Raw genomic sequence first — 19,453 nt, 5'->3', positions numbered from 1 at the left:
GACTCAAATTGCGTTTAATTATCGACAAATAATTAACTACACATCAGTCGAGTTGTGGGACCGCTCGCGGCTGCGCACGGATGCGGGCCAGTGTCTGCTTAACATCTAACTGCTGATTGATATTGTTCTCCAGGAAACTGTAGTAGTGTCCGATAATCAGATAGAGGCACCACAGGCACAGCAGCACGAACAACACATAGGTGAAGTTCTCGCCCATCATGGCCAGGCAGGCGAGAAGCGTTTGCCCCGCATCGTGCAGCATCTGCAACAAGCGCTGGCGCATCGGTGGACGGTGCAAAACTGTTGATGAACTAATCGACTCCACCTCAATGTGCAGTGTATGCGCCTGGGATTGGGATTGGGTTTGGCACTGCTGTTGTTGGTGCTGCTGCTGTTGCAGCTGATCCTTCAGTTGAACGGATTTCTTTGGCTTCTCTGCCTTCGGCTTGAGCAGCTTTTCCTTATCAGGCGAAACAGGCCAATAGGTCTGGCAGGCCGCCTCGCACGTGAGCTTCGGGGGAATCGCCAACAGCGTTGAGTCTGACAGCTGCATGCGGTTTAGACTGACGGTGGCCTTCACCACTTCGCTGCTATCCGCTGTGAAACAGTTGGGAAAATTCTTAAATAGTTTCTGGGGGGCTTAGAAGGGGCTATAGAAAAAACTATCTAGGCCTTTCGATAACATCCCAAAGCAGCTGCCCATATTGACTGTCTAGCATGGTGCTCAAGAATAAATATATACTGAATGGAATTGAAGACGCATAACCGTTTGTTTACCCATTTTAAATGGCTACAGGGTATACACCCGCTCGAGCTGAATCTTTGACTTACACTCTGCTGCCTGGAGATACGTCGCTGTAAACTGCTCGGACTGCGTACGCTTGAGCTTTGGTTGTGCCTGTTCGGTCTCTTTCATGATCTTTGAGTAGTCCTCGAAAAGATTGAGCAGCTCGACAAAGCGATCGGTGATCTGTTTGTGACTGACTTGGACTTCGGTCAGAAAGCTGGTCGTCGGTTGCAGCCCTCTTGCCTGCTGATTCAGCTGTGTGGCCATCTCTGTGGTTGCCTGCAGATTCCAGCCAATGCTCTTGGGATCGGCATTCAGCTCGGGCACACACTCATTGATATCCAAATCGAGCAGCACCGCTGGCCCAACGTCGTGATTCTCGTTCGTCTGGATGGGCATTTCGTGAAGATGTGCAAAATTTAGATTTTTGCTTTTGCTTTTGCTAGCCGCTTTTCTTGTTGTTGTTTGTATTTATTGTTGCTGTGTGTGATGTGTATGTGTTTTGGTGTGTATTGTGGTTAATTCCGTTTAGAATTTTTAGGTGTATTTTATATATTTCGTATTTTCGTTTGTCATTTCTAAAAGTTTCTATCGTCTGTCTACTCTGTGTCAAGCACAACCCTTAGTTCAGCTTCGGTTCGTCTAGTGGATAATTTCTGTTGCGCTAAATTAAGCAATTTCCTTCAAGCGTCTGCTGAACTCTTCTACTGCAGCTGACCAAGCTGGACACTACCCAGCCCAACCCTCCGGCCCGCTCAGCTCGCAGCCGGTCATTCAGCATGGTCGGGCTGACCGTTGTCCAAGTTAACCCGCCCTCTAATATGACAATTATAACGGTCTGCTGCACTAATATTGCATTATTTTGCATAAATGCATTTTGCTAAATTCCGCTTTAAGGCCCAAAACAGTTTTGGTTTTCAAATTTTACGTGAATTATTTAAATGGTGGCTGGAAAATTTCCATCTCTGTGCATTTATGAATATATACTTGAGTACGTGTATTGATTTAAATATACGTACAAGTTAATTCGCATATATAGTTATTAAATGCAATTAAATTATTAAAATTTAATTAAGGTTGTGGGGAAAACCCATATAAGAGCAGCTCCAGAGCAGGGCTCATGATGAGCTCGTTCGTACAATGTCCAGACCAAACGATTAAAAATTAAAATTTTTTCCTTATGAATTAAGTTTCAGGTAGCACTAGTATATGTTCCTTTTCAATAAGTGTATAATGTGAAATGTATTCTTACGGGAAACGAAAATCAAACACGGGCAGTTTATAGAATCTAAAATAATTCAAACTTGAGATAATGCTTAAAAATCCAGTTCATTTTCTGCAATTATTTCATCACCTGGCATATTTACGTATAATTTTGCTTACTTTTTGGCTCCGCCAGAATATAACTTATCCAACGCCAAGCTCTCAGGGGCTCAAGGGTATTTAAAATTCGTTTTTGCCCTTAGCCATTGTCCAGCTTATTGGCTACCACCTGCCACCAGCTGTGGCAGCTACTGTGGCAACTGTTGTGTGCGCATCTTTTGGCCATTGATAATATTTAAAGGGCTTAAGTGCTCCGAAGATTTATATTGGCAAAAATCTCCGGTCTGGGCAGCAGCAGCAGCGCAGCAGCAACAATAAAAGAAAAACACAATTTATTGATTTTCTCGCACATAGTACATCATGTTTGTTGTGTGTGCCTGTGTGTGTGCAGCGAGGCTGCTGTTGCCATGAGCCAAGCCAGGACAGGCCAGAGCTGGCCAGGCCAGGACATGGGCCTGACTCAAAACGGCAGCCAACGCCTGCGCCCGTTTCGTCTGCCTGAGCTGATTGCTGTTTGTGTGTGTCTGAAAGGTGCTGAAGCAAAACAACTCAGCCCGAATAGGCCCCAACCACAGCTCGCTTATCCCCTTGCCGAGAGATAAACTTAAATTTTATATTGCACATTTGATGCACACCCTAACGCTGCGAACCAGAAGCTAGACATACGAAATTAAGGGTCGTTTAAATACCTGTGCATTTAATCTCTGAATGTCAGGAGAATATTGTGGTTTATTTCTGGGAATATCAATGGACTTCCTATGAATATATTATTATATTATGCTGTAACTATAAAAATAACATATAATGGGCTTTTCTGGGAAATATTTTAAATGTAACTTTCTAGTCTCTTTTATTTAGAATATTGAGAGAAAAAACGTAGGTTATTTTCCAATTAAAATAGTTATGCTTAGAATTTGTAATATACCTAAACATAGTATATATACTTAGACTATATATAGAATAATTTTCTGTGTCCCTGTTCTTCTTTGTGAGAAATAAATTCTATTAACCGAGTCAACTGCTGACCCGCTGACCGAAAAATGTGGCAAATTCTTTTGGATGTGGATTTGGATTTTAAAAATAATTTTAGCCGCAGTCGCCTCGTTAATTTATGAGGTGTTGCTGATTATTCTCTCGACTGGTCACATAAATATAAACCATGCTTACAGCATACGAAACTTTGCCAAAAATTCCTAACAGCTCCCTCTCACTAGCTTGTGCTCCTATCTCTACTCCTACTCTAGCAGCAGGCCATAAATATTATTTGTTTAGCTATATATGTATACACCATATATATATATAGTATATTTTTGGCTTAATGCTTGTTTGTTTCCTATTATCCGCTTCGACTCGCTCGTTTATCATCGCCTGCTGCAATTTTGTATCTGCCCCTGTGGCTGCCGCAAGAGTTTAGCAACTCGAGCGCGCCCAGCATGCATTCAATTAAGTCTTGCCACAATTTTCTGATTTTTATCCCGGACTATCATCATGATTATTGCTTAAATTTGGCAAGCGCTCTCATCGGAACAAGATTGCGGATAGACTATAATGACAATAATATTTCTGTCAATGGAAACGGAAAAACGAAGCTTTAAAACCTGATAAAGGTTTTTGTTTAAATAAAATATGTTACAGATAATATTTGTTTGAATATATTCTGAAAATCTTAGCGATGCGGTCAGATTTTTAATATAAAATCTTGCTACTATAATTTCTTTAATTCGTGTACATTAATTTAAATAAATATAACAAATACGTAATACATATATGGTAGCAATTCGATATCTGATTGTATTAGTGCTGGGTGGTTTCCTGGTAAAGTCAGTTTGTTTTTTGTGTTGTGGCATCGATTCGATAATATTTGAACATCTACTACCTGTCTATTTAGATAAGCTGCTCCTATTGACTTTGCCACACCCATGCCACAAGTTAACTAATTTCTTATGCTCCGCTTTACTACACACACACACACACACACACACACACTTTATATATATACTTTATATATACTTATATTTAGCTGTGTGATTGTGTGTGAATGTCACAACCGCCTACACCTGCCAGAGTCGTCAAAACATTGTCAGAGCGTTTGCCACTTGTCTATAGACAATTGTAAAAGGTAAGTGAAATATCTGCTAACCACCTCTCTCGCTCTTTCTGCCTTCCCCTGGATATGCTACTGGCAATCAGTAGCTGGTTACCTGTGCTACCTGCAGCTGCCTAGCTGGCCACTTGGGCGCCACTTGCTCCTGTTCCTGCTGTTAGTTGACATTTAATGGCATTTGACACTCTGCACGGCGTGTCCGCCAGACAAAGCAAAAACATCAGGTGCAAATATTGAAAGAAAGAAAAAATAATGAAAAATAACAGCAAAGGTATATAAGAAAACTAAGTAAAATACTAAGAGTACTCGGCTAGCAGATAACCTGTGCCCTGGTGTGTAATAAACATCAATGAAGGGAGGTTGGACATACATTTACCGACTAAACGAGAACGTGAAGAGCTCTATTCACAAACTGAACTTCATTTGCCTGTGATATACGAGACAAAACAAATTTGGTTTCTCTTTCAGGGATGGGCGTGTGTTTGACTACAATTCAGAAAGAATCACGCAATACGTTCGCATAGGCTTTCTATATACATTTTCTATTGTATGTTTTACCAGATTTATAAAATCTTAATTTTGAGCTTCTGTAAAAGACTTTACATTTTAATCCGAACACGTCGTGCTCAATCGTGTGTTCGTGCCACGAAAGGAAGCTGTAATCTTTAATATTTAAATGTAAATCATATTATAAAATTTGTAGTATTATTAGAGTCTGGAATTCGAATTCAGATCTTCACATCAAAAAACTCAGCAGATTTCTTCTCTCTTACACAAATACGCATCACTTTATCATGACCCTTAATTACACTTTCACGTGTATAGGGTATAAAGCAAATAGTAAGAAAAAAAAGTGAAGGATATACGCCTAATGGAAAAATGTCTAAAAGCAAAAAAAAAAAATCAATAGAAGCAAACTGAAGTCGTGGCCAACAAGCTGCAGCACTTGCCTAATGAAGTTGTTGCTGGAGCAGAAGCCTGGCCTGGAGCACGAGCAGGAGCAGGACCAGGCGCATCCCTGGCTCAGGCAATAGAACAGAAGGAACATTCTTGCATTTAATGCTTCTGTTTGCTCAACTTTATTTGATGTCCTTGTATGGATGTTGTTGCTGTTTACCCGGAGCTCCACCAGGCGTCGCACATGTTGTCCATGCAGCACGCACAGACGCTGGCAAAGAGGTTGAGGGAGGACTGGCTAGAGGTGGTTTAATGCATTTAGCGGTGCTTGAGTGTGCTCGTTATATATATATATATACATATATATAAATACATATACATGTTATATGTACACATATGTGCTTCGATATGCCTGCTCCCAGAGTCCTTTCTGCGGTCAAATTAATGCCGCATATTCGTATATTTCTGCCCCGCTTGGCGCAACTGAGGGAGGAGGCAGGTAGTTTGGGCTTGGAGGCTCGAAATGTCTGCATGTATTTTTAATTAATTGCATGCCCGAGTCAAGTCGACGCGCTTCGAGTTCGCCAGGCAGGGGAGAAGAGGCAAGGATTACTTCATATTTCACGTGGTATATGTATAAATTGCGTGTGTGCCATACCGTATATATAATTGCTATGGCTTAAATTTCTCCATTTGCACACTCTAATTAAGTTAAATCTGATTGAATTATGTTTGTTATTTAATTCGAAATGAATTTCGATTAAAGAATTTGGAGCGCACATTGGGAAATTTTTCCAATTCAATTTGGCTCAACAATTTCATAAGGGTTCAGAAGGAGACGAAATAAAAATTGAAATATATATATATATATATAGAGAGAGAGAGAGAGAGAGAGAATTAAATAGAGATAAGAGTGTCGAATATATACATAGAAGCTCTATATGATAAAGCTTATCGTGTATTTTATGAAGATGAGAATCATCAAAATACAAAAAGCTATGCCAAAAATAAAGACATACGAGGCTTGCTTTTAAAAAGTTAAAATTAATTTCATGATGTGAACTTTTTATACCCTTGCAGTGGGTATTCAACTTTTTGTCATGAAATGTACTAAACAAAATGGAACTGTGATAATATAACCATATCAGTTTGTTATCAGAATTTACGAGCTTATTATCATTGGCTTACCATATTGTATAGTTGCTGCTTTTTTTGTGATATTAAATTAAAGTATTTCAGTTACATATGAGTGCAGCGTATGTGATAGTCATGCATATTGTCAGCGTGTTAGCAAAAATAAATTGTTGTTGCTTTGTTGCTGCCCGCGGCTTGACCGCAAGGCCAAAGCCGCCGACTTCACCGCATTCGCTACATCATTTGTGGTCAATTGTAATTAAAGCTCAGTGGTTTGCTTTAGTGCACACATGCACCCACTTGCAGCCCCCACACCACACGCAGCAGTCGCTGTTGGATGTGTCATGTGTTAAACAAACATTTTAAAACAATTCGACACGCTCTGTATACAACAAAAAAGCACTCTCTCTCGCTCTTGCTGTCTCTTTCTCCATCTCGCTCTAACGTTCTAGCCAAATTAATAGTTGCAACAAGTTGGGCACTTTAAAAGAGGTTTATAATGCCCGAGACGACAGACAAGCAGCTGCACAGAAGACACAGTCCCCGCTCTAATCCCATTCCCATCCTCAACATCAGCCCCAGGTCCAGGCTCAGATATGGCAGCTATAATGCATTACCCCGTCAGCAGGCAACGGATTTTACGGCCACGCAGCAGTTGAAACTGCGGGCGGGCGATATGCGCATGGCCCGCATGCAGATCAGTCTAACCAAGCTGCGCCTGGAAATGGAACAGTCCGGCAAGCTGGTCGAGCAGCTCTGCCAGGAGGCTGAACTGGAGATGAGATTGAACAAGAGGCAATGATAACTTCATAGCCATGCCAGCAATCTCAAGGCCTGCTTCAGAAATTGTCGTGTCTTTTTGGGATGTTATAGATATGCGAAATTAACGTACTAAAAATACAAATAAATTGATTTAAAATATATTAAGCTCTCTTTTTAAAACTATTGAGTTGATTGAGAAAAAAAAGCGAAGAAAACGTCTAAAAAAATATATAAGCCAGAATTCCAATGAGCTCCCATTTTTATCATACTGACTATAGATTAGTTCTCAATACATTAAAATATCATCGATTTGTTAGATTTTCTGAAAATAATCAAATTAAATTCTTTATATACATATACATATATTCTAAAATATACCTATACAAAATGTATATAAAATGTGTTTTAGAAACATTTATACATTTAAAGCTGCATATACTTATGCAAAAGTCTTTGTTCCATCTTTTCAGCTTTTCGAACAGCTTGAGATTCTAAGGAAGTCGGCGCCATGTTCAGTGTCAACCAGTTAAAATAGACCGACCCCCAAGTCAGACGCAAGTAACAATCGGCAGGGACAGCGGAGAGAGGTGAGTGTTGCACTCATATGTTAATAACTTGCCACGCTTTGCATGGAGTGGGCGGATGGCTTGATTTAAATTAAAAATTTATTGCATACTTTTTTGCGCGCTGCCATGGCATATAAAATAAATACAAACACACACACACACACATACACAATACACACAAACACATCCGCACAACATATAAATTAAATTGTTGTGCGCCCAGGGGCGAGCAAGCAAAAAACATGGCATGCCATGAACTCCAATTTAAAAACCTGACGCACGGGTTAAGGACTCACAGTCTGAAACTCGTGGGGCTAACTGGCGGCGGGGCAGCGCTGAGGGTACGCGGGACAGTGGGGGTCGGGGCGTTGGCACTTCAGCAAACCGTTTTTGATTACGCGTGTGTTTTTCGCGTGCAACTAAATTAGCGCACCTGTAATCAAGTTTTTCAGCTTTCCATAACAGAATTTAAAAAAAAAAATACGAAGAAAAAGTGTTAACAACGATGCTTGCATGCCCTTTCTAGCGAGAGAGAAAAAGAACGAGCCGAAGTAAACAATTCGCAAATGTCAACAGCGAGAACGAACAATATTGCAGACATGCGATAATAACATGAATCACACGGGATAGAATAGAGTTTTTATAGAAAACTAACCATCAACTCTGGCTGAAAGAAAAATAAGCATTATACAACACTGTTTTTAATAAAATACATGTCAAGTTGAATTCATATTGCAAGTACGCCATAATTAATAAACATTAATTTGGTTGATAAAACTATGCGATAGCGGAAAAAGTTTTTTTTAAGACTTATGAGTTTGATTATCAATAATTACAAATTATTATAATTATTAAATGTACTCAGCAACTGAATGACAAAGCCGTTGTCAAAGCGTTTTACGGCTCAGTCATCTTTGTAATGGTATTTTTTCTTTTATAATTATATCTAAAAATGATCGCTTTTAATACTCTTAAACTAAGTTATTATACAAATATAATTATACCCTGAACCCATTAAAAATGGGTATAAGGGTATATTGTATTTGTGCGAAAGCCAAATGTATGTAACAGGCAGAAGCAAGCATCACCGATCCCATAAAGTATGTATATTCTTGATCAGCATCAATAGCCGAGTCGATCTAGCCATGTCCGTCTGTCTGTCCGTCCGTCCGTCCGTCCGTCCGTATGTATGAACGCAAGGATCTCAGAACCTATAAGAGCTAGAGAAATTTTAGATGTAGATGCTCCTAGTTCCCGCGCAGATCGAGTTTGTTTTCGATAATCGATAACTTACTCCGTTTCCATGCAATCGATAAAAATCGATATCGATATACTGTTTTTTGGGCAATTTTGGTAAATAATAAGAGCCAGAGTCAACAAACTTGACATATAGCTTCTAAAATATAATATATATATATGCATTTGATGTTGGAAGAAGAGGGTTCAGGGTATCCCCTAGTCGGGAGCTCCCGGCTCGAACCTCTTACTTGTTTTCTATTTATTCTGTTAAGACTGCGAGCGTTGCCAGATAGCGGACAAAGCTCATATTTAGAATATTTAAATGAATGAATGAAAATGAAATATTAAAGTACGAAATAATTTCTACTCGGAAGATCTGGAGGCAGCCTTCCTTTTAACACTTACAATTTTTATAGGGTTGCAAATAAGTCAGTCTGCATTGCACAACAATTTGTGGATTTGATGTGGAATTGAAATTTATTTATTTTAAATGTATTTATTTTTTAGTTACATTGTTTTCTCATAGCAATTGCACATGTTATAGACGGAAATAAAGTGATAGATTTTTATATTGAGTGAAATTCCTATATTCCTCACTTTCGTACAACAGACCCAAATATTGTAATTGTTGCATATTGGCGGTTATTAAAGAAAAATGTTCCATCCGCTTTGAAAGTAAATTTGGGCATATAAGCTGGTATAAACTTCTCGTCGATTGTAAACCCATTCACATAGTATACACTATCCTGCAAGCAAACAAGATACTAGCAAAAAAGAAAACATTTATAGAATAAGCATTTGAGAACCTTCTTGAATGAACAATCCAGGGGAAAATTGGAGACGCGACGCAGTCCAACAGCCACCATTTGGGTCAAGTATTGTTTATGAACCATGTGCAGTGCCTCACAGTAGTTCATCTCTTGTGCCGTGTAATTAATAAATTTGTTAACATGTTTAATTGCCAAACTGTAGAACCCGTTCACATTAGTCACATCTTGGAGTAGTTTGAACTTCGCGTAGATGCCAGAAAGGTTTTTAGACGTTTGCTTTATTTGACAATTAAATGTTTCCATTATTTTCGGATCCTGAATCTCACACAATACTTTGGAGAATTCACCTATCATCTTAGGCTGTCAAAATTATACATTTTCAATGTATTGTAATTATTAAAAAGTATAAGAAAAGGTATATTTCTGGAATTATGTATGTATATTTTTGCAAAAATATACTAGGTTCAAGCCGTATACCTTTGCAGCCAATATTATCAAAACAAAACCGAATAGCAAAGCCGCTTTCAAAATGTTGACGTTCATGTTAAACGCTTGCGCTCAACTGTAAATGCTTTAACTGTCATTTACTGACTAACTTCAATAATGAAACGGTTTTGGTGCAAACATTAATCGATTTTTAATACAAATATTAAAACATTAACTTTCGGGTTTTTATCTAAGGTAATTTAGAAATGTATACGAAGAAAATATATATTGCTTTGCTACAATTATTTTAAGCTTCTGTTAATAGTATTGCCATATTTTAATATGGCAGCGTTGCCATATTGCAGATACATCAATCATCGTTATATTTACGAAAATTTGCGAAGCTCATGTGGAACAACATCAAACATTTATTTATTTCTAATTAATATTCTTGGGTACTTGCACATTGCGATTACGTATTTTATAAAAGGAAATAAAGGGGTCAATTTTTAGATCGATATTTTTATTGTATTACGGTTAAAGTATGCAGGTTTGCCTTGTTTTTCGACTTTTTATGTCTTGAACCCTGTATCTTAAGGTTAATTTAATATAAGTATATATTTGATTATAAGTTTAAAGTCGATCGAATTAAGAACCACAATTTGGAATAAATGTTTTCCGCTTACTTCAGTCTCGTGCTGATAATTTTATATCCAGAAATTTTACTTTAGATCATAAGATCTTTGACCCGCATTTTCCATCTGAAAAGTGTGGATATTGCGAAAAGTGTAAAAACCTTGGATATGGCCGAAATCTCACGCTTTAAGGAGGGTTAGTGTGAAATAAATTTCTAACGAACATAAACAAATATGTTTGAAATTGAGTTTCAGACCGATTGGATAGTTAACAAGATAGTTTCATATAACAAGATAGTTTGCAATGATGATGATAGATGCAATGATTCTGCGGGTGGAATTTCCGAAAATCCCAATTTAGTGTGGACCTTTTTTTTATACGGTACAGTAAAACTTTCAGATTCCTAGCTCTTAAGGTTTGAACTGTGCGTTAATCGGCAGTCAGTGGGAAAAAACAATGTTATATATACAAATATTAAGTGAAAGTTTAATATGTTATAGTTCTTACTTTCGTTCTATTTGACCCAATGTTGTTAAGCTTCCCAATTTGTGCTTATCAGAGACAAAAGTCATAGTCATTTTGAAGTGTATTCGGGGCATATATACTGGTATAACCTTCGGGTCGATTGTAAAACCATTTACATAATATAATAATTCCTGAAAGTAAACATGATGTTAGCATGAAAAAAAAAAACAATTATAGGAAAAACATGTAAAAACCTTCTTGAATGGGCAGTCCAGGGGAAAATTAGAAACGCGACGAAGTCCAACAGCCACCATTTGGGTCAAGTATTGTTTATGAACCATGTGCAGTGCCTCACAGTAGTTCATCTCTTGTGCCGTGTAGTTAATAAATTTGTTACCATGTTCAATTGCCAAAATATATAACCCGTTCACATTAGTCACGTCTTCGGCTAGTTTGAACTCCACATAAAGACCAGAAACGTTACTTGTCGTGAGATTAACATAGCAATTAAATATCGCTATCGTTTTCGGTTCCTGATTCTCACACAACACTTTGTGAAATAAAGGTACAATCTTCGTCTGTGAAAAGAATGTACATTTTAATTATAAGTTATGTACATGAAAATACTTTATATTTCTTAATATATACCCCAGAAATAAAAACATAAAATAACGCACCTTCGCAGACACTGTGAACACCACAGAACAGAATAGCAAGGCAGTTGGTAAAATGTTAGCGTTCATTTTAATCGTTTGCAATGAACTGTTTAATGTTTCATTTATTACTTATTGGCTGACCTCTGTGTTAAAATGCTTTAAGGGTGAATAATAATCTATTTTTAATGGATTACTTAGCAAAAAAATGTGCATATATTTTCCAAAAGTAATTTAAAACTTTATACGAGGTAAATATAAATTGTGCTATTGCCGGATCGCATACATTTTTGACATTTGTCACATTGCAAGATAAGCAAATTTTCTTAACGACATCACAAAATAAATCTATTCAGTTTAGCACTTTTGTTTATTTTAAGATTGAAAGATTTCACAACTCGTCTTGTTTCTGAACTTGGTTTTGTGATCAATTGCACCTTAAACCTATTGAAATATAATTTAAATATTATTTTTAAATATAGACATAATCATCATTAATAGGTTCAGTCAGGAATGCAATCTAGATTGCGCAACGTTTATACTTAGTTAAATGCTTAAATCGATTGGAACTAATAGCAACAAATCAAATATGTACATACAAAAAATGAGAAAGACGAACTTTATTCAAGTTATTTGTATTTTGTTTTACAGTAAAATATTTAAATATGTATATTCCTCATATTATCCTTTAATAGACTACTCTGCCAATGGTCAATATGCGAAATATCCTTTTCTTTTCAATAAAATATTCCGTGATGGTCTGAAAACTGCCTTCGGGCACATAACTGGGAAAAGCCTGTTCGTCCAGATACCAATTAGTAAGCGTATAATTTAGTTTCTGCGAAAAAAAAATAATTTGGGTCTTTAAGAGTCGAACAAGATTGGAAGCGAATTCTAGACCAAATTGTGTTCCTCAAAAAAATAACTGAACCAAACCAAATATTGATCAAATTCGTACATAAATATAGTTATATAGCAAATTGTTTCGTTTATATTCTAACTTGGGCTTAAACAACCTGGATGAATGTAGGAAACCGAGCACAAAAGTGAACCAAAAATCAAGCTCGAACCCTTGTCAAATTACCTTGTCGGCAATTTAATTTATTAGATCATGATTACGAATACTCACCGCCTTAAATGGACACTGCAAGTCCCCAGTAGTGTGCTTTTTCAAGCTCTTTAAGAAGGTGCTCATGATCGGGTTTTTATGAACCATTGTTAAGAAGGAGCACGTTTCCGTGTGCAAGTTGAACATGCGCACCTTTTTATTATCGGTTTTCCAGAAGTCCATACACGAGCTGACATCCATTTTACTAATATTACGTTTGAGTATAAAGTTACCACTGATATAGCTGCGATTATTAATTTGGATCATCGAATAGTGCAGCTCCTCAACAAGTTCTGGTGCCCAGTGCTTAACGTTCACTGTATCAAATATGAATCGGAACTCGGATTTCGCTGTGGCAACAACCACACTCACGAAAAGTACCCACAGATACACGAACATGACTTAAGCGCGGCTCAACATGAAATAAACCATGCTCACAGTGAATAAAACAATTTGGCTCAGCTATGGCAATTATTTAATTGTTTTTTCATCGATCAGTATGAGCTAAATATGGACTATTTTGCCTTTTAATTTTATGCTTATTATTTTGTGTTGTTTTGCATACATGTCCATGGGGCTATCAGTTAGTAAGCGTATAGTCGAAGTTCTGTTAATCAAGTTTTTGATGTACCTGAATACCTGATATACCGCTTTAAGTGGACATTTTAGGCTTTCCCTTACTTTGTTTAGAAAGATGCGTATCTTATGAACGGCTGTGAAATACTGACAAAAATCCATGCGTACGTAAAAGACGCATTGTCTAATTGTTGGATTTTAAGATGTCAAATTCGGTTGTAAATTCCGCCTGATCGATATTGCGGCCTAGAATCATATTACAATTGAGAAAACTGCGATTTGACATCTGCGTCAGTTGACAATTGAGATCCTCGAAGAGTTCGGGTGCAAAATTTTAAAATACTGATTGAACACAAATCGAAATTTGCGTTGTTCTTTCTGTGCATCCACAAACATGGCCAGAACCAACCGGCCATAGCGAATGATTAAATCAAAATATTTTCGGAAGTTTTGAACATTTTATATTTTATCTTTAATTAATCGATTGGAAAGTTAGGCTGTGCTTAATCATATTTTAGAGTATTTAATACGATGCGAGTTAAGTGGACGGAAGAATATAAAAAAAAATTAATTTTTTTATGTACATTCAATTCTATGCCATATAAGTGAGCCAGTCTTTCAACAACAAGTTAACAAGGTTTTTAATAATAAAATATAAATAAATAAATATAAAAATATACTCAACTTTTATATTAAAATTCAAATTATGATACAAAATAAGATAATATTACTTAATAAAAATTAATAATAAATAATTTGTATTGTAAAATATTAAGTCCGGGTGTGCACTGTCTTTTACTAAATATTGTCTCTATTTTTTCAATGTAATCAATAAGGTTAGGTTCGATGTAATTATAGGGTATTTTCGAAAGTTATACACCTCGTAGAACAACTATTATATTTATAAATACATATGCATTAATGATTTTAAACACCTTGTTATTTAAAGCATGTTCATATATAAATTTGCTTAGATATATTAAATACAAATCATTTTAAATATGCTGCACTCCACCGCTGAATAACAAGCGAGCAATTAATTTTTGTTGAAATAAAAAATCCCAAACGCCCTGAAATTTCGACACGGGAATATAGCTGGGAAAGTCGTTTTCATCCAAATACAAATTACTGACCGTGTACTTAAATTTCTTTAAGAAAATAACGATATAAATTTGGTTTGTTCAGTCTTTTGCTTAGCTTACCGGCTGAAGCGGACATTTGATGTTAACAGAAGCGTTCCTTTGCAGGGTCTTCAGAAATATTTTGAATAGATAACTGTTATCAGTTTTTTCCAAGAAACTGCACACCTCAAAACGCACATTTAAGAGGGGTTGCTTTTGTCTATTAGACCTTATCAAATTCACAGTGGCTTTTACCTGACACTGGGAAATGCTACGACGCAATAAAAGCTCACCGCTGACAAAGCTGCGATTGTTCAGTTGTACAAGACGGCTTTTTAATATTTCTATGACCTCCGAATCAAAATTTTGTAAAACGAACTTCTCCATATAAAATCTAAAGTCTGGTTTTGTATGCGCGTCCACAATACAAAATAACAATATCAGATAAACCGAACCTGTCATGATGAATGCCGAACTTCGAATGTTAATTAGCTCTGATCATCTGTAAACTATCATTATCAAACTGTCATTATTAAATACTATATTTATACCAAATGACCGGTCCTAAACATTTATATCGCTAAGTTGTCTAAGTGACACAGTCATTTGGTCAGCTGCACAAGAAGGTAACGCAAGCGTCATCCATGCCAGGATGTAAAGAATGTGTGTGCACATCGTAAAATGAATACCTTGTAATTAATTAATAATAACAACTTTAAGCAGAAAGCAATAATTGATATTTTTGAAAAATATATTGCACAACTCTCGCTTTTTTTTCTTGCTTACACCAGTTTCACCCTTTTATACACAAATATATATACAATTTTTTAGAAAACTTTGAAAACTTTGAAATTCTCAAGACCTGGCATAATTACTGCTTCTTATACTGAACTCTACCGCTGCTGCCCAATCGTAGAATCAACTTCTTGTTTGTATAGAATTTCATCCAGGTTTTGAATTGACACTCGGGTACATAGTTCGGAAAATCGGTTTCCCTCAGATGATAGTTATTAAGTGTATAGTTGAAGTTCTACAAAAATGTAAAGAAAAAACCACTGCCAATTTTTAGATCATTTTATGGATCACTTACCGCAACTACCGGACATTTTGGGCTCCCATGTATGCTATTAGTCATGCTCTTGGCGACTAAATTAAACAGACGATTCTTGTGCAGAGTGGAAAAAAATTGACACACATCCAAATGTACTTGAAAAAACCGCATTGACCGATTGTTGGGCTTAAGCATGTCCAGGGTTGCCTCCACGTCCAACTGTTCAATATTGCGCCGCACAATCATATTGCAGTTGAAATAGCGTGAATTCGTCACTTTACATTTCAACTCTTCAAAGAGATCCTTGGTCAAAGGCTGGATATCCAATTCGTTGAAAATGAAATGAAAATTGCGCTGTGGCATCATTGCATTGACCATTTGGAGCAATTGCAAAGCTGAACAGACACAAAACCAGAACCAACCCGTCATGGCAGAACCTTAACTCAAAATGTTCGCCTAACACTGATTGGTCTAGTATTACCCACAATCTCATATAATGAGCTGCTTATTATCCCCAAGCTACAAATATATTAATTTGAGATTGTACTGATTATTATACTGGAAAACGCTGTATTATATTTGTATTTTTACCCTAGGCGTAGACTATGAAGCCCAAGGGCTGATAATTTTCTTAAAATTCTTCAAGATATCACCTTGAAAGACAATTCTTTCATATTTCCTATTTCATAAAGATAAGCAAGATAACCATAGACATCGTCAAGTTAGTAATAAAGGTTATATGATTTTTTTTATATATGCACACGTGAAAATATAATATAAAAAATTCCCTCAAATATAACTCAGAGGATCGCGCATTTTAAATAATTTTTAATTTTTATACTCGACCCTGCCGTCCATGACCAGTCGTAAGACCATTTTCTTTTGTGTATAAAATTTTGTTAGAGTCTTGAACTGACATTCGGGCACGTATTGGGGAAAATCGATCTCACCCACATGCATATCGGAGATAGTGTAGTTAAAATGCTGCAAGTAAATAAAAAGATTATAAATTTAAAATTGTCAAAAGTTAATTAAAATAAAATTATTATAGTGCACGCTAAAACGGGGTTTCTAGAGATTCCACCCGCAAGTGTGAAAGAGTCTCGGAAAACCTTAAAACTCATTGGGGATTGTGTTTCACACTTTTCACAAAATCAACCGCTCTTTGGTGGAAATATGAATAAAAATAATTAGGCGATCATTTTCAAAGATATTTCACGCTTTTCCGAATATGCACCAGTCTAGGTATAAAATGGGTTTCAATATTTTTTGACGACCGAACTTAAAGTAAAAACTTGACCCAGCAAAGCCGAGTATTATCCGCTAGTACACAAATATATAAAAATAATTGAAATGAATACTTACCGCTATTAATGGACATTTCAATAAACCTTTGCTGCCTCTGTTGACACTCTTGGCGAATAGATTGAAGATACGATTCTTGTGAATGGTCGTCAGAAACTGACAAGCATCCAAGCGCATGTGGTAAAGGCGCATCAACTGTTTGTTGGGCCGCAGCATGTCTAGAGATGTTTCCATTTCCAACTCATCAATATTGCGTTCAAGTATCAGAAATGCACTAATAGAGCTATAATTGCGTAGCTCCCAGTTAATACTTTCGAAAAAACCCGCAACAGTAGGCTTGAAGTAGAAGTCGCTGATAATGAAGCGAAAATTTCGCTGCTGTGTTGCTACGGCCTTCAATGTGACGGTTGACAACGCCAAATAGATCAAAAACCAGAGCCAACCAGACATGGCAAGAGATGATTTTCAAGTGTGCCTCTCGTCATAGATTGGACCATTAATATATCACGCATAATGAGTTTTACTGATCGCATTTGATTATGTTCTAATTGAAAAAAGCTAGAAATTATTGGCATCAATATTCAATCGGTTGCTACTTAAAATTACATTAGCATGTTTCAAATTGTGGCATGTGCCAAACAGAGTTGATATAGTAGTCGGCCTATCTATCTAACAGTAAATTACTAAATGATTAAAATGGGAAAAGGCATCAATAAACTTAGAAATTGCTAAATAACAACTAACATTTTTAAATTACCTGAAATACACCATATATTATATATATATAAATTTATATCCAAGCGTACAGAAAAAGAATCAAACTAAATTGATTGTTTATCCTTAGGATGTTTAAGGTTGCCTTCTTATTTAACAATGTGTTGTTCCCGCTTAGCATTCAACATTTTGCGGGGTGGCAACCCTAAGCAGAGCCAAGCGCGGACCAGACTTTAAATGTTTATTGCGCACTTGTTTGTCCAACATATAATTATAGTGTTATATAATACAAATATATATAGATCGTAAGCTTTTATTTATGTAGTATGCCGATTCTTATAAACAAGTACATTTCGATCTTTTTTTTTTAATTTTTATGCTTTATTCTACCATCTATTTCTAAATGTAAGGCCGACTTATCATGTTCTAGAAATGTAAGATCAGCCTTGAACAGGCATTCGGGCATATAGTTAGGAAATTCGGTCTCTTCCAGACTCCAATTGTTAAGCGTGTAGTTAAAGTGCTGCCAGTGAAATTAGAGAAATACACATACCAAATTAAATGAGATAATGAAAATAATTCGGGTATACCTATACCTACCGATATAACCGGACATTTTAAACTACCGTGTATTGCAGTAGTTAGACTTTTTGCAAACACATTAAACAGAAGATTCTTGTGAAGAGTGTCAAAAAATTGACAACCATCCAAGCGTACATTAAAGAGACGCATTGTCTTATTGTTGGTCTTCAGTATGTCCAGGGTTGCCACTACGTCCACCTGATTAACATTGCGCCGAAGGATCATATTACAGTTGACAAAGCGAGATCGGGATACTTCACAATTAGCTTCTTCGAAAAGATCCTTGACCGCAAGCTTGATAGCAAATTCGTTTATGAAAATGCGAAAATTGGGTTGCTGCGTCTTCCCATGCACCATCACGAGGGTTGGCAACCCTAAACAGAGCCAAAACCAAAGCCAACTAACCATGGTGAAAGCCCAACTCAAATTGTTCGCTGAACAGTTTAAAAAATATCAGATATTTTATAAAATACACGTTGCCTATTGGAATGATGTTCTAATTGGGGCAATTTTAATACATTGATTTTAGCAATAATTAGACACAATTTAAAATTATACAAATCAATGTTCCCCAAATCTGTGGGATTCGAGTTTTAAAATAAAATAAAAACTGATCTAATATTGAAAATTGAAATAGAGCCAGGTTGGCCATTCAAAATTTGTTATATATGCCCCGTAATATGCATATTGACATTCCTACATTTTACGTAGAAGTCGCGGACCTGCCGCACGTATTTGATTTTATAGTCGTTGTTGAAATAGGAGCAAAGGTCCCTTTTGAATTGAAAAGTCGCTCACACGGCAAATATGAGCGTCAAATATCCATCTAAGCGAGCATCTTAAGCTGATTTGTGGACTTACTAAGATTAAAATGCCCAGAGAGATACGGTTGCCTTCCTGCTCGATGCTGGCGCTATTCAAGAGGATCATGTCGCGATCTCAAAAACAAACCGATCCACCAGCATGTTTAGCCAATGCACAACTGAACACGAAAATCATTAGTAGATTTATGTTAGACAAATTTTGCGCTGCCAAAAACTGTTTTTAACACCAATTGTTTTTTTTTATGGGCATAGATCGTTCCAGCTAATTAGGTTTAAGTAGATAACATAATCATTAATGTAACTATGTCATTATATATAGTTTTATGTGATATACCAGCACATACATATTTAACGGCTCTTCTTCTTGCCCTTACTTCAGTGGAATATGGGTGAATATTTCCTTACAATTT

General features: G+C 36.5%; 6 protein-coding genes across 7 annotated transcripts in view; 2 read left to right on the top strand and 4 right to left on the bottom strand.

Moving 5' to 3' along the window:
- Positions 1 to 1,368, bottom strand: LOC115758770. The gene is made up of 2 exons (XM_030699534.1): positions 832 to 1,368; positions 1 to 597 (listed from the first exon to the last, which is right to left on the bottom strand). The coding sequence occupies exons 1-2, from the start codon at positions 1,184 to 1,186 to the stop codon at positions 44 to 46; spliced, it is 909 nt and encodes a 302-aa protein (XP_030555394.1). The 5' UTR covers positions 1,187 to 1,368; the 3' UTR covers positions 1 to 43.
- A 5,230-nt stretch (positions 1,369 to 6,598) lies between these two features.
- Positions 6,599 to 7,144, top strand: LOC115758831. Its single transcript, XM_030699608.1, has one exon. The coding sequence runs from the start codon at positions 6,745 to 6,747 to the stop codon at positions 7,045 to 7,047; it is 303 nt and encodes a 100-aa protein (XP_030555468.1). The 5' UTR covers positions 6,599 to 6,744; the 3' UTR covers positions 7,048 to 7,144.
- A 351-nt stretch (positions 7,145 to 7,495) lies between these two features.
- Positions 7,496 to 19,453, top strand: part of LOC115758342 — a 32,553-nt gene continuing 20,595 nt past the window's right edge. The window contains exon 1 of one of the 2 annotated variants that reach the window (XM_030698918.1): positions 7,496 to 7,594. The gene's annotated coding sequence lies outside the window, so the exon portion shown is untranslated. The remainder of the gene's footprint in view (positions 7,595 to 19,453) is intronic. The other variant, XM_030698916.1, reaches the window with a different exon arrangement.
- On the bottom strand, positions 9,406 to 10,064 carry LOC115759359. The gene is made up of 3 exons (XM_030700281.1): positions 10,060 to 10,064; positions 9,619 to 9,942; positions 9,406 to 9,558 (listed from the first exon to the last, which is right to left on the bottom strand). Exons 2-3 carry the CDS (start codon positions 9,934 to 9,936, stop codon positions 9,406 to 9,408), a joined length of 471 nt encoding a protein of 156 aa, XP_030556141.1. The 5' UTR covers positions 9,937 to 9,942; positions 10,060 to 10,064.
- LOC115759358 lies at positions 12,451 to 13,269 on the bottom strand. Its single transcript, XM_030700280.1, has 2 exons — positions 12,892 to 13,269; positions 12,451 to 12,600 (listed from the first exon to the last, which is right to left on the bottom strand). Exons 1-2 carry the CDS (start codon positions 13,267 to 13,269, stop codon positions 12,451 to 12,453), a joined length of 528 nt encoding a protein of 175 aa, XP_030556140.1.
- On the bottom strand, positions 18,005 to 18,716 carry LOC115759357. The gene is made up of 2 exons (XM_030700279.1): positions 18,238 to 18,716; positions 18,005 to 18,160 (listed from the first exon to the last, which is right to left on the bottom strand). Exons 1-2 carry the CDS (start codon positions 18,625 to 18,627, stop codon positions 18,005 to 18,007), a joined length of 546 nt encoding a protein of 181 aa, XP_030556139.1. The 5' UTR covers positions 18,628 to 18,716.

The sequence above is a fragment of the Drosophila novamexicana genome, unplaced genomic scaffold, assembly GCF_003285875.2.
Source record: "Drosophila novamexicana strain 15010-1031.04,08,12 unplaced genomic scaffold, DnovRS2.1 tig00000193-arrow-pilon, whole genome shotgun sequence".
In the NCBI taxonomy this organism is placed as follows: domain Eukaryota; kingdom Metazoa; phylum Arthropoda; class Insecta; order Diptera; family Drosophilidae; genus Drosophila; species Drosophila novamexicana.
The sequence above is the reverse complement of the archived record's forward strand: the minus strand, read 5'-3'. Positions and strand labels throughout refer to the sequence as shown.

What these genes read in the sequence shown, in the direction of transcription:
- LOC115759359 (XM_030700281.1), bottom strand. Translation starts at nt 9,936, where the DNA reads ATGATAGGTGAATTCTCCAAAGTATTGTGTGAGATTCAGGATCCGAAA. An exon ending in TGGATTGTTCATTCAAGAAG is followed by an intron (nt 9,559 to 9,618) that starts GTTCTCAAATGC and finishes GTTTGCTTGCAG; the next exon opens with GATAGTGTATACTATGTGAA.
- LOC115758770 (XM_030699534.1), bottom strand. Translation starts at nt 1,186, where the DNA reads ATGCCCATCCAGACGAACGAGAATCACGACGTTGGGCCAGCGGTGCTG. An exon ending in GTATCTCCAGGCAGCAGAGT is followed by an intron (nt 598 to 831) that starts GTAAGTCAAAGA and finishes ACTGTTTCACAG; the next exon opens with CGGATAGCAGCGAAGTGGTG.
- LOC115758831 (XM_030699608.1), top strand. Translation starts at nt 6,745, where the DNA reads ATGCCCGAGACGACAGACAAGCAGCTGCACAGAAGACACAGTCCCCGC.
- LOC115759358 (XM_030700280.1), bottom strand. Translation starts at nt 13,269, where the DNA reads ATGTTCGTGTATCTGTGGGTACTTTTCGTGAGTGTGGTTGTTGCCACA. An exon ending in TGCAGTGTCCATTTAAGGCG is followed by an intron (nt 12,601 to 12,891) that starts GTGAGTATTCGT and finishes TTTTTTTCGCAG; the next exon opens with AAACTAAATTATACGCTTAC.
- LOC115759357 (XM_030700279.1), bottom strand. Translation starts at nt 18,627, where the DNA reads ATGGTTAGTTGGCTTTGGTTTTGGCTCTGTTTAGGGTTGCCAACCCTC. An exon ending in TAAAATGTCCGGTTATATCG is followed by an intron (nt 18,161 to 18,237) that starts GTAGGTATAGGT and finishes TTTCACTGGCAG; the next exon opens with CACTTTAACTACACGCTTAA.